The 13424-nt window shown below is 55.5% G+C and overlaps 5 protein-coding genes across 5 annotated transcripts; 2 read left to right on the plus strand and 3 right to left on the minus strand.

Moving 5' to 3' along the window:
• Window positions 1-421: 421 nt before the first annotated feature.
• CCMA1212_006086 (uncharacterized protein) lies at window positions 422-854 on the minus strand (the record flags this gene model as incomplete). Its single annotated transcript, XM_073703327.1, has 3 exons — window positions 422-556; window positions 586-647; window positions 701-854. Coding segments are annotated over 3 exons (351 nt in total), but the record flags the coding sequence as incomplete, so codon positions are not given.
• A 485-nt stretch (window positions 855-1339) lies between these two features.
• CCMA1212_006087 (uncharacterized protein) lies at window positions 1340-2278 on the minus strand (the record flags this gene model as incomplete). The annotated part of the gene is made up of 1 exon (XM_073703328.1): window positions 1340-2278. One exon carries the CDS (start codon window positions 2276-2278, stop codon window positions 1340-1342), a length of 939 nt encoding a protein of 312 aa, XP_073558561.1.
• Window positions 2279-3166: 888 nt separating this feature from the next.
• CCMA1212_006088 (uncharacterized protein) lies at window positions 3167-4621 on the plus strand (the record flags this gene model as incomplete). The annotated part of the gene is made up of 1 exon (XM_073703329.1): window positions 3167-4621. One exon carries the CDS (start codon window positions 3167-3169, stop codon window positions 4619-4621), a length of 1455 nt encoding a protein of 484 aa, XP_073558564.1.
• A 406-nt stretch (window positions 4622-5027) lies between these two features.
• Window positions 5028-8499, minus strand: CCMA1212_006089 (P-type cation-transporting ATPase; the record flags this gene model as incomplete). The annotated part of the gene is given in 3 exon segments (XM_073703330.1): window positions 5028-7915; window positions 7931-7981; window positions 8098-8499. 3 exon segments carry the CDS (start codon window positions 8489-8491, stop codon window positions 5028-5030), a joined length of 3333 nt encoding a protein of 1110 aa, XP_073558565.1. The 5' UTR covers window positions 8492-8499.
• A 2608-nt stretch (window positions 8500-11107) lies between these two features.
• CCMA1212_006090 (uncharacterized protein) lies at window positions 11108-13335 on the plus strand (the record flags this gene model as incomplete). Its single annotated transcript, XM_073703331.1, has 4 exons — window positions 11108-12104; window positions 12170-12469; window positions 12523-12904; window positions 12960-13335. Coding segments are annotated over 4 exons (2055 nt in total), but the record flags the coding sequence as incomplete, so codon positions are not given.
• Between the last annotated feature and the right edge of the window lie 89 nt (window positions 13336-13424).

A 13424-nucleotide genomic window follows, 5' to 3' on the forward strand; every position in this document is an offset into this window, starting at 1 on the left:
CTCGTCCTTAGGACCTCACCAGCAATCATCGACTTGGACAAACATGCGTCGACAAGCCGCCGGCACTGAGGAGAAAGTGTTCAACACCGAAGCAGTCAAACTTGCCCAAGGTTCCATCTTTCTGACGGATGATAGAGTAAAAGGGTAAGAATGAAATCCGCCATCGACCTGTTACTTCTTCCTCCCATCAAGTAACCGAGTATAAGTTGACGCGCCAACACTTGCTGCACAAGCTGGTGCAGTTTCGCCCTCCGCTCCATGACGCTCCGCTTCCTCCCATTCGACAAGCCCTCATGATGAATTTTGGGATGATTTGCAGACACCCAAACCGAATCCCGCTCTTCACAACAACCTGCGCCATCATGCCGCCCTCGAGATCAACATGCAAGTCAACCGACTCAGGCATCTCCGCCAACCACTCTCACCCGACGAATGCGACTCTGCGGCTGTTGTATCGGCGCTCCGTCCACGCAAGGCAGTCATCGCCCGTCCAGTCTACAGGTCCACTTGGGTTCTCTCGACAATGCACGAGAGCCCAAGGCGGCAGTATCGACTCCTTTGGGGGGATTCTCGTCAGGTTTGTACCCTTTCAAAGCTGTCCGAGTGTCCGAGTAAGACATGTCGTCCGAACCAAACAGCAGATGGATCTGTCAAAGCGTTGTCTTGGCCCTAGAGTATTCTGAGATGAGCCCCGACAAACTCAACGTGATGGCCGGGCATGGTCGGGCCCCTGGGAAGCACTCGATGAAGAGCTGGCCGCCATCGTCTCGGGCCGCCTGTCGCTGCCAGTTGAACGGCTTATCAGCCTTTCCGCCAGGAAGCCATGGAACGCGATGAAAGAATCTCCCCCCTTTCTATAGGCTCCAATGGTCTTGATGCCTTGGTTAGGCACGTTTGAAGACTTGTGCGGTTTTCTTCCGTCGCATATGGGGGGTATAACTGGCCCAGAGTCATCTGCATTGATGTATCAGTTCCCAATTCATCGGGAGGGGTTGCCGTATTCTCACGATATCCTGAAGAAGACGGCGTCAGCTATTAAGAAGGGCGGTCGCCAGCTCGAGCCAAGGCGGAAGCGTCTCAGTCATAAACCTCCTCATATTGTCGAGAGACCGTGTTTGGAAATTGAATCAGTGCCCAGAGAGGAGGGTGTGAACGCATCATGTCTTGTAAGTGGTTTGTTTGTTTGTGCAGGAGTCAAAAGGCTGGGCGCTGATCCAGGGTTGTAAGGCGGTTAATCCCGCGTCTCATAGACATAAGAGTTACACCCACTACAGAAAATTCAGCAGGTTTGACCCTTTTGGACATGGATTTGTGCATCACTTTGTTTCAAATGTCGCCTTTATGTGGATTCGTGCTCGCCTTGTGCGTCCTGCTCGTCCAGCTCGTTGGCAAAGGGCAACTCCTGCAGTAATCGCTTCGAGGCCTTTCTCGCTGCTTTCAGCCGGCGCTTTGCGTATATCCCCAGCTTCGGCGGCGCCTTTACGTTTGATTGCTCCTCAATCCAAGCTGGGAAGGGATATTCAGCATGTGCGATTGCGTCTAGGGTTTGAAATAGCTCTTGAACCGTCGCCGTGATGCTCTTAGGCGCCATCTGTCCATCGCGAACGGCAAGCATAAGCAGGGATCTGAGAGTAAAATGGGCGTCGTTTCCAGCAACGTGGAGTCTGTCGTATCGAATGCCAAGCGTCTCAAGGAGCTTCTCTAGGCTGTATCGATAGTACAGCCGCAGAGGGTGTTGCGCAGCATTGACTGTGTCCAGGATGTAGCAAGCTGTGGTTGCAATGTTCGGATCAAGATTATTCAAGAACTTCAGATCTTCATTGATGCCATGCGCAACCAGGATGTATTCCCGGCCCTGGGTAAGGGAGGCCAGCTTCCTCGCCAGATCGGGGAGTTGAACCAGTTCTGTGTCCCCAAAAAGGAAGGATTTGGCAGCCCACTTGCAGGGCCTTGACTCTTTGGTGATGTATTGATGGGACTGGATCGCGTTTCCAGGATCCTCCAATGGCTTTGTGAGGCTTCGAGTGTCGAAGAGCGAGATGCCGATGTGGAAGCTCTGGTCGGGCGAGATGACTTGATAGCCTCCTCCCGTATCAACATCGACGGAAACAAGCAAGACGTCTTTGATGGAAGATCCCGGTAGGTGTGCTAAGCTGTCAAGTTTTGGGTGCACGAATGGTGGCTCGCGGATCTCCTCGAGGCGATATCCCAGAATCCGCCGCAGGGCAAGGGTTTCGTCGCGTAAGATGCCGGTATGTGATCCCGGAACAGAAGCCATGGCTGTCCGAGGAGACTATGCGAGAGGGAATTGCTGCAACGCTGGCGGTAACCAGTTGGGTGGCCAACAAGACTTGTAATTTGTCTCGGAGCAACTCCCAAACTTTCTTACTCCAAAGAGCCACAAGATCCTGAAGGATCTCTACTGTTTTTGACGACTTTTTGCGCCACCCTTGATGGGACGGGTCCCCCGATCCACTCAGAGGCTCATCAAAGAGAGCATATCCTATCTGAAGTGTTGACCTCCTGCTTATTTGTGTCAAGGTGAACATACCTCCTCGGGAACCACTCCCCTTTATATACAGCTAAGCAACAATCAAAAAGCGCCACTTTGTGACTATCAGCCGAGAGCCATTAAGCTTTGGCTCGCTAATGCCATGGTGCGCAATGTCAACGAGTGGCTTTCTCTAGAGAATACCTTAGAGAGATGTACTTTCACTCTCCTTTTTTGTGTCATATTTTCTAGTCTCAGACAGCAGCTGGCCTATCGAAGAGGCCGAAAGTAGTAGTCGTTCGAGTTGTGGAGGGCGAGGATATCGTCACTCGCTTGGGAAAGGCCAACACGTCGACTACTTGCACACAGACGGTTATAGTTATTACTACTGGAATTCGATCATTCGATCTACTCTATATTAGTGAATTCTTATCAGTATACAATTCATAATATTTTTGTAGAATAGGTATGTCACAAGAAGGCCAAACAGGTTCGTTGACGTCCGTAAAGGTCCTTTATAGACCCTGTATCGTTATCACTCAACTCCCAAAACGGCAAAAGGTGGGTCCATCTCACCCGTACCTTTTGTTTATTTCGATGTCACTCTCACACTCAAACTCACCTCACCTCTTCCCAAACTATCACCAACTCCCTCCTCCTCCTTCACCGCACAACATGAGCAACAACTTCCCCGGCCAAGACTCACCCCTGATAATGGACCCCGTCGAATTCTGGAGCAGCCAAGGCGCCCCCAAGCGGCCCTCGAGCGCCGCCTCGCAGCGCCTCTCCGTGCGCTCCGCCAGCATGGACCGCGACGACCCGCTGCACTCTGCGCCTCTCGCCCAGTTCAAGCCTCCCTCCTCTGAGGCGCGCCAGTCGCGGGTTGCCCTCGTGCTCAAGAAGGCGCCTGCGTACATGAACAATAGCAGCAGCAACAATAACATGAAGTCGGCAGGGTCGCAAAACGAGGGCAGAAATGGAACAACAGGAACAACATACTCAGCGGGAGCAGCACCATCACCGGCGGCGTCATCATTCTCACTTTCGCAACAGGGTGGTTCACGCGCGATGAAGAAGGAGACGCCTGTGCCTATTCCTCGACCATTCGGAAGCACTTCGACAGCGATGGCAGCAGCGCGGCCATCCTCACTTCATACGCCAGTCCCTCTACCAAAGCCAATGACCAACAACACGAAGACGGTCACACAGCGGACAGCTCCAGTGGTGGCTCCGACACCAGTCCCTCTTCCCAAGCAACTCACAACAACAACAACACCAGCGCCTCCAACCACAAGTATCCATCCCAACACAAAACCAGCCACAGTCGCTCCCACTCAACCTCGAACCCAAGCACCACTTCAAACCCCCGTACCACCCCCAGCACAAACCCGCATCTCAGTCCAGATCCCAGCCCCAGCGCCGGCATCAGCCCCCCAACCAAGCTCCGGCCGAGGCCGCCCCAAGGGATGGAAGCCCGGAATGTCCTACAGCTCTCTCCGAGGACCAGCTTCAGAGCGGCCCACCACCACCACCACCACCGCAGGCAGACCCGGTCGACCAGCCAAGCCAAAGCCCATCATCACGCCCCTCGGCCACGCAAAGCGTCGCGGAAGACCCCCCAAGGCGCCCTCTCCCCTGCCGTGGCAGGTCTACCGGTCCCTGCAAACCTCGTTCGTCGCCTTCCTGTGCGAATGGAGCGGTTGCAAGGCCGAGCTGCACAACCTCGACACGCTACGGCGCCACGTCTACGTCGTTCACTGCCGGAGAAAAGCGCCCTTCATCTGCCGCTGGGGTGCGTGCGCGCAGAAGTCATCCTCAGGGTGCGAGTTCCCCGACGAGTCCTCTCTTGAAGAACACGTTGAAGAGGCCCATCTCGTGCCGTTCAGTTGGCACGTGGGTGACGGACCGCGGAATAGCGGCGGTCCGGTAAAGCACCCGCTGGACGAGGATGAGATTCCAAGGTACTTGATGGACGAGGAGGGCCATCAGGTGACGCCGTCTGTGCGCGATCAGCAAGTGGAGGACTTTGCTACGTTTAAGCAGAATCGGCAGAAGTTGAAGGATTTGCTGTTCCAGATGAATGAGAATCTGCCGAGCGAGGATTCGGATTCTCCTGTTGATGAGGATTGACGAGGGAGGGAGGTGGATGATGCACCCGATCAGCGACCTATCAAGTATGCTCTGATGAAAATATATATTCCGCGCTTCACAGCGTTCATGAAGAAAAGTCCTATATAGATGTATGTATAATTGAAGTAAAAAGATAGAGCATGACTAACGTGGTAGGATGTTGAATCCTTGCCCTTACACTACATCTTACTTGTGCAGCTTGACTGAGATGCCAAGATGCAAGATGTTCCTTCACTTCTGAAACCGAAGTGTCAAAGACGTGTATAGAAAGAAAAAGCAGCAGACGATGCAGGCGTGTTCAATGAAACCACCCCATCGCATCCCGCCGGATACCTAGAACAACGTCAATGGCACCACAGGCCACCTCACCCTCACAAGCACATCATCAACAGCTCATCAAGCCTGTCTAGACCCCAGACCACCTCAACAGCGTAGCCGCAGCAATGACCGGCAAGACACTAACAAGCTCGCCCAAGCCCGCATACTCGGGCGGAATCCTCACGTCGACAAACGCCCCCGCGGCGAGCAGGACGGCAAACAGGTTGTACACGAAGCTCCAGCCAAAGTTGAACATGATCCTCCGCATCGACTTTTTGCTCACCGCGATGACGGTCAGGACGCCCGCGAGGTTGGGACGCATGAGGACGACGTCGGCTGCCGACTGGGCGACTTCGGTGCCTTGCTCGTTCATGTGGATGCCGATGGTGGCCTGGGCGAGGGCGACTGCGTCGTTGGAGCCGTCGCCGCAGAAGATGACGACTGATTGCTTGCGTTTGTCGGCTTTGTTGGGTTGATCCGTGTTGGTCGGTCCTTGGAGAAGGGTCTGGATGTAGGCTTGTTTGTCGGCCGGGGTGCAGCGGGAACGGACGTTTGCCTCGGCGATTCCCAACTGGGTTGCGGCAGAGCGTACGGCGCCGTCGTCGTCTCCCGAGAGGATGTGGACCGATATGCCGCGATCAAGCAGAGTCTGCACCGTAGAGGTAGCGTCAGACCGAATCGAATCCTGAAGGCCAAAGGTGGCAGCGACAGAACCGCCAACGGTGAAGCCGAAGACTGTATATCCATGAGAAAGCATTGATTGCGCTGTCGGGTGAGACTCGAGGCAGAGCCAACGTGAGTTGCCTGCCCTAAGAGCCAATCCGGATCCGTCTGCAACTCCTTCCACGCCTTTCCCTGTCAATGCCTTTGCGCTGGATACAGACGCGGGCAATACGCCCTGTTCCTTGAAATGCAAGGCCATCGTAACAGACACTGGGTGCTTGATGCCCTCTACAAGGCCGAGAAGCAGCGATTGTGTGATAGTTTGGTCACCGTCGGCATACCATTCTTGCGCCACTGTCAACTTGCCCTCCGTTATGGTCCCAGTCTTGTCAAAGACAACGTGCGATGTCTTATGAGCAACCTCGAGGCTTTCTGCTGACTTGAAGACAACGCCTCGTTCGGCTGCAACGCCGCTAGCAATGACCACCACCATAGGAACTGCCAATCCAATGGCACAGGGACAGGACACTATCAGAACGGTGATTGCATAGGTAACTGCTTGGATTGTTGCCTCGTTTCCGGGTAGCCCACGGACCCTGATGCCAACGGCGATCCATATACTGAACACAGCGATCGTAATGGTGACGACGGCGGGGACGAAGTAGCTTGCAACACGGTCAGCTACGGCTTGAATCCTTGGTTTCGACAGCTTGGCCTCGTCTACCATGCCGGCGACGGCACTGATCGTGTTGTCGCCAGGAAGGCGCGTCAGCCGAACGTGCAACATGCCTGAACCATTGACGGTTCCGGCGATGACTGAAGATCCGGCATATTTCTCGACGGGTATGGATTCTCCAGTCATCATGGATTCGTCAACTTCCGACGAGCCAGAGATGACGGTGCCATCGGTTGGGATCCTCGAATCGGGGGCGATCTTCAGCACGTCTCCATACTGAAGGAGGCGGGCATCGATTTCTTCGTCTCCCTCAGTAGTCAGAATGACGGCTGTTGGATTCTGCAGAGATCGGATGGAGATGGATGCCACTGCCTTTTGGCGAGCCAGGGCGGCCATCCAGCGGCCCACCATGATGAGAGTTACCAAGAGAGTGCTTGTCTCGAAAAACTGGCCAGTCGATAAGGGGTGCCCCGAAGCCAGGTACGCAAAGGAGACGACCGAGAAGATGTAAGCCGCGCTGGTGCTGAGAACGATGAGGAGGTCCATCTCAATGACCCTTGAAAAGATGAGTGCTTTGAGAGCCTTTGGATAGAATGGGCCTGCGACTATGAACTGAACGAGTGTTGCCAAGGCCAACGAAGCCGAGCTGTATGCCAGGTCGTGCTCAGGAAGATGAGCCCAGGCCATGATCAAGACCGGGACGGTGAGGCCAACCGAAAGCAGGGTCACGTAGCCAGTATGATCAACATCTCTCTTTCCTGCCTCGAGCGTTGGGTCGAGGCGGGTCGGCGCCAGATGAATCGAAGTGTCCCCCCAGCCGCGTTCGATGAGATCTCTTGCACCAATAATCTCAGCGTTGAAGCGAACATTGACAGTCTTTCCATCAACGGCTTTCATATCGGTGACCCCGTCTGGCCAGGATTGGTTCACAAATGCAGCCGCACCACCAGCAGGGACTACGATATCGAGGGTTGAGCCTTGATTCGAGATTCTCTCGCACTTGAACTCGGTAGTCCTCTCCAGGTGCTTGGTCACTTCTGCCACAGAAACAGCACGACCAACAAGGTCAAACTCAGCGCGCGCAAGGACCAGGCTGGTCTTCAAATTCTTGACCGATGGGAGGGTACCTAGACTGCGGACCAGCTTTGTCTCGCAGCCGGTACATGTCATGCCCGCAATGCTCAGGACTACATGTTCTTTTTCGTCGTGAGAGAAGACAGTTTTCTCGACATCGACGTCGACTTCGCGCGCCGTGTCGGTCAAGACTTTGGTCGATCGTCTGGCAGAAAAACCCGGACGTCTCTCATCACAGCAGGAATCGGCACAAGAGGTTGCGATGCTGGAAGTCTTCGCTTTGGCCGGGTGATTGCCTGTATCCTTGCGTTTCCCGCACGAGGTCATCGGCTTCTTTGAGTAGCAGCAGTTTGTTTCATTGCATCCATTAGCACAACACGAGTCGACGGAACGACGCGAACGTGACGAAGCTGTCTTGCTTGAGCGGCTTCGTACACTTCCTCCGGTTGAACGGCGTCGGGGATTGCAGCAAGATTCCTGGCCGAGGGCGATGAGGGCTCGGCAGATGCATCCAAGAGCCTCAAGCTTCTCGAGGTACATGTCTCGAATCTTGCGAGCATGTCCTTCACAGGATTTACCGTTTCTGCCTCGACCACAGCTGGAGGCAGCCTTGCCGGCGCTGCCGTAATCTGCGAGATCGAGGTCAGCAACACGATAGGGTAACAAATGGACCGCCATTGAAGCTTGCCTGGCTGAGGGCCCTCGCATTCGCGGAGCGCGAGGCGATCGAGGCAGGTTTGGTCACAGCACGGAGACGGTTTGCCATTACAGCAGTCTGGTGCTGGCTTATTATCCGAGCACGGCTCCTCTCCATTGGCCTTGCTGGGGGAGCAGCCCTTGCTGCAGCTGGGCTGGGGAGCGCAGCAGTCGTCTTCGACATTGCCCTCGTTCTGGCACGCCAGGTCATTTTGCACCTCGTCTTCTGATCCACCGCAGCACGAATCCTGGCATGACTGTTCATCGTCTTTGTTCTTGTTCAGCTTTCCGCATCCAGCAGCGATATCGCCTTCTTCAGCGTTGACGTCGGGTACATCGCCGTCACAGCAGGGATCCTCCTGCTTCGGAAGCTCGGCAGAGCAGTTGTCCTTGTCGGGGAGAGGAGCAGGAAGCGGTCCGCAGCAGCCCGAGCCGCAAGCCATGGTGGAAACTGGGTGAGTTTGCAGGCTCTAGATGAGTCTCAGCCGGGTGAAGTTGACTTTGGGTTGTCATCAAGCTTGCCGAGATCATGCAATGGACGCCAAGCCCGATAGATGGCCCAACGTGGCCGCCACGGGTGCGGAAGATGGTTCATTCCGACAACCACCAACAAGAGCGACAATAGTAGCCCATGATGGTCGGCCTATGTACTTCAATCTTCTTGAGTGCATGGACCAAACAGATCAAGCATCGTCAGATGGCACGTTGACAACTGAAGCATCATTGACACAGTGACTACGGTTATGGAATAGAATTCCTTTGGTTTCCGTTCATACCCTGGAGATGGATGCATGTATCTCGTGTGATTTACGTATCACGAAGCCTTCGGCTGATGACTAAAATTGTGCAACCGCAAGCCGTAGCTTTTTATAGAAGTCGTGTCCAGCCATCTGCCAGTAATCCATAACGGAACTGTGTAAGGTTGTTCTACGAGGTTCAGGCCAGCTGATCACAGCCTCGTCTGTAACAGGCATTACCCGAGCCTCCGAGCCATGGATTGTCCAAACAGGGCGCGGCTGTGCTGCAAACGCAACAATTACATACATACATCGACACGGACAGCTCCGATCAGCACCAGCAAGCTCACAGATCTTCACAGACTGGAGCTGCCGGCCCACCTCTTGGTCCGCCGCCTCGGGCTTCAACCGCGCCGGAAAATGGAGACCGGACCACCGTGGCATCGTTGTCTTTTCCCGTTTCTTGCTTGTTTCTCGCGCTCGCAATCTGGTTACATCATAGCATGGGAATGACACGCTGCACTCCGTGATTTTAGCGCAGTCCAGGACCCGATCAAGGCATGACCTGAACTTGCGACTGCTGCCCTGCTCGCAAACTGCCATGGGGGCTGGCTGGGAATGGATCATTTCTGGAACAGTCGTCACGTCACGGCTGAGCCCTCGTATGACAAAGTCGCCATATGCCGAGGATACCGACTGATCGGTGAAACAGGAGCAGGGCAGGGCATCTTTGTGCGGCAGATAGATTGGACGACGGAGAGTCAGTCCGAAGTGTTGAGAGCACTGGTGCTTTCATGTTGCTTCTCGATAAAGATGCAACTGCATGTGTGCTAATGCAGCCCTAATTTTGTCGGGCACACCATCGCCCAGGCTCAAACTTGTATGGCAATAGCAGGCGTTGAGTCTGTCTGTTGCTAAATCTGAGCCCGGATATTGTCATCTCGTGGATTTTGCTGCTTTGGCTCCTCACGTTGGTTGGTAAGCAGCGCAGGTGTGATCTTGTCCCATCAATGCGTGCCAGGGAAAATACCTTACCTTGGCCCTGGAAGTTGAGGTCGATGGACTCCGCATTGCAAAGGTACAGATACCTCACCGTCGCAAGTACCAGTACGAACGACCGCAGGCCCAGCAACAGAAACGGGAAGCATGACGACGGCCTCCAGTTCAACTGCTGCACCAGGGCACCGACAAGCTGGAGATTTCAAGGGCCGACTCCAGTGCCGGAAGAACCCCAAAAAGAGACATGTCACGCGCGGCATATCGTAAAAGGATAGGTAGATACGCAATTTGCGTATGCTGAGTCCAACTCCGGCAATTTTGTCGTATTCCGCGCCGTCCGGAGCCTGCAAATTGCATCTTCTCGCCCGTGCAACGTCCCTCGACATTATAAATGCACAGCCCGGGGCTGGTGAGATACCGGACGCCAGGTTTGTTAGCAGCACTCACACGTTCTTCCATCTCACCAGGAACCATGCATCAGTGGTGTGTGCCTGTGCCTGTGCCTGTGCTTACGGGCGGGCATGGAAAAGAATTGGAAATGTTCGATGCCGATGCAAACGCCATCTCATGACTCGCCTTCTATCCTACGGCTTACGTCGTTGCCTCAGCAGAGGGAATTGTCAAAGTCGCCAATTGCCCAGTCATACTCGGGCTAGCAAAGTGCGAACCGTTGAAACAAGCCATCTCGTACCGCTACAAGCGCCCAGTTGGTCCCTCCAGCGCCCCCCCTGACGCCTCACCCTACCCGCCGTGGCCGCAATTATCCCGCTTCGCTAGAGCGCTGTAACAGCCTGAAATGGACCCCCCCGATCTGACGGCAAAACCCACTGAACGAGGGCCTTAGCACGGTGCTAGGCCTGTAGCGCCTCCGAGGCGGCCAAGTACCGGTACCTGCACTCGCCTCCGCCCAACCTGGCCAGTGATGGAGCGCGTAGAGCCAGTGAAGCTGATGCCTGAGGCAACGTGGCTTGCAGTTGCGCGGACCGGCCCACCAGCGCTGTCTCGACTGTTCCAACTGCGCTGTGAGGGTACACGTACGAATCCTCGTACTCGTAACCCAGGTACTGCTACTGACTTGGCCCGGGAACTTTTGCGGGCAGAAACATCCAACCCTCTTGCATCAACAGCGGACGCGGCCAATCGTCGAGGCTTCAATCTCTCTCCGTCATCCTCCCTTCATCGGCCATCTGCTGCACAAGAGCCTTGCTGCCGCTTCGCCAGCGCCTTCTTCGCCATCCACGTCCTGCTGCGCGAGCCATGGCTGCAGTTGTTTGAGCGAAACACCCCCGTTTAGCGTAACCCGAACATTGATACCGTCAAGACAATCCACCGCCCGCCTCCGCATCCTCCCGTCGTGTCCTCCCTCGCCTCGCCCTCTATCTTCATCTTCATCCTCATCGCCCTCATCTTGGCCCGTCTCGACGCGACAACTTCATCCTCCATCTCTCCATCACCATCAACGTCGTCATCCTTGGCCTCACACCACCCACAATGCCGTCCTCCAAGGCCGCCAACAGTTCCGCAGGGGGCCAGGTGAGCAATCGCCTGCGCAACTTCTTCCGCATGAACAGCAGCGCGAGCAGCATCAGCGACAAGGAAAGGGGCAGCAACTCTCTCAACCTCAACAACGTGCCCACCGGCAGCGGCAGCGGCAGCGACTCGCATTCCTCCAAGACGTCTCGACACACCAAGCTGTTCAACAGCACCGTCGGCCGCCTGAGGTCACATACCGTTGCCAGCGAGAGCAACAAGCTCGAGGAGGCAATGAGCCCGACGGCCCTGGCCAACCCCTACTTTGCCCACCAGGGCCAACCCGGCCTGCGCCATCACAACGAAGGCTCTGTGCCACCGAGCCCTCCCGACACGCCGACCCTCAAGGTATCAGGCCCAGACGGCACCGAGGCCGAGCAGGCGACGAGCGAAACCAAGGAAGAGCTGGCCCGCAGGTTAAGGAGGGTAGCTAGTGCACCCAATGCCCAGGGGCTGTTTGCGAGCGCGGGCAACAAGGGCGAGCGCCCGGGCACCGCTGAACTCGGCAAGGACCCCTTGATCCAGAACGCGAAATCAGGCTCGCTGGGCCTCGTCGACGGCAAGGGCGACGCCACGCAACTGCTGCAGTGCGAAGACACTCTGGGCGCTCTGCCTCCGCCGCAGACTCCGTTGGCCTTCCGCAGGACGTACAGTTCCAACTCGATCAAGGTCCGAGACGTCGAAGTAGGCCCTGCAAGCTTCGACAAGATCAAGCTCATCGGCAAGGGTGATGTGGGCAAAGTCTACCTGGTGAGGGAGAAGAAGAGCAACCGGCTCTATGCCATGAAAGGTAACCGATTACCAGCTTCAAGATTGACGCCGTCCCCCATCCGCTAATTCTGATTCAATTCACAGTCTTGAGCAAGAAGGAGATGATTAAGCGAAACAAGATCAAGCGCGCCCTCGCCGAGCAGGAGATTCTCGCGACGAGCAACCATCCGTTCATCGTCACCCTCTACCACTCGTTCCAGTCCGAAGACCATCTTTACCTGTGCATGGAGTACTGCAGTGGAGGCGAGTTCTTTAGGGCGCTCCAGACGCGGCCTGGCAAGTGCATACCGGAGGATGACGCCCGATTCTACGCCGCCGAGGTCACGGCTGCGTTGGAGTACCTTCATCTCATGGGTTTCATCTACCGAGATTTGAAGCCGGAGAGTACGTGTCCAGGGAGTTCAACGCGGCGAGTCAGTTCGCTAATGTGCCTCTAGATATCCTGCTTCACCAATCGGGTCACATCATGTTGTCCGACTTTGATTTGTCAAAGCAGTCTGGCCCTGGTGGCAAGCCCACGATGATTGTCGGCAAGAACGGAGCCAGGACAGACTCTCTGCCGACCATTGACACGCGATCATGCATTGCCGACTTTAGGACGAATTCCTTTGTCGGCACCGAAGAGTACATCGCCCCCGAGGTCATTAAGGGTAGCGGCCATACGAGCGCGGTGGACTGGTGGACGCTGGGCATTCTCATCTACGAGATGCTCTACGGAACGACGCCGTTCAAGGGCAAGAACCGAAACGCGACCTTTGCCAACATCCTGCGCGAGGACATTCCCTTCCCCGACCACACGGGGGCGCCGCAAATCTCCAAGTATGTCTTGACATCAACGTCTACTCAAGTGCTCATTGCTGACATGTCTCTCTAGTCTGTGCAAATCGCTCATCAGGAAGCTGTTGATCAAGGACGAGAACCGGAGGTTAGGTGCCCGAGCTGGCGCCTCCGACATCAAAGCCCACCCCTTCTTCCGCACCACCCAGTGGGCTCTGATTCGCCACATGAAGCCCCCGATTGTTCCCAACCAGGGCCGTGGCATCGACACCATCAATTTCAGAAACGTCAAGGAGAGCGAGAGCGTGGATATCAGCGGGGCCAAGGCCGTTGGCGTTCCCCTGGATAGCGGGCTGGCGACTCCCGGCACCGAGGCCACCGATCCATTCCTCGAGTTCAACAGCGTCACGCTTCATCACGATGACGACGTGCAGTTCCACGACATAAATTACGCGTCGTCCCCGTCTTCTTGAAGCTGAGATGGCCTTTGTTGACATGGGGGGGCTTGGGATTCACTTTTTTCTTCTCTCCTTGAGGCTTCGGCCGATGTTTTATTTGCATG

Source organism: Trichoderma ghanense, assembly GCF_004382785.1.
Source record: "Trichoderma ghanense strain CCMA-1212 chromosome Unknown scaffold_6, whole genome shotgun sequence".
In the NCBI taxonomy this organism is placed as follows: domain Eukaryota; kingdom Fungi; phylum Ascomycota; class Sordariomycetes; order Hypocreales; family Hypocreaceae; genus Trichoderma; species Trichoderma ghanense.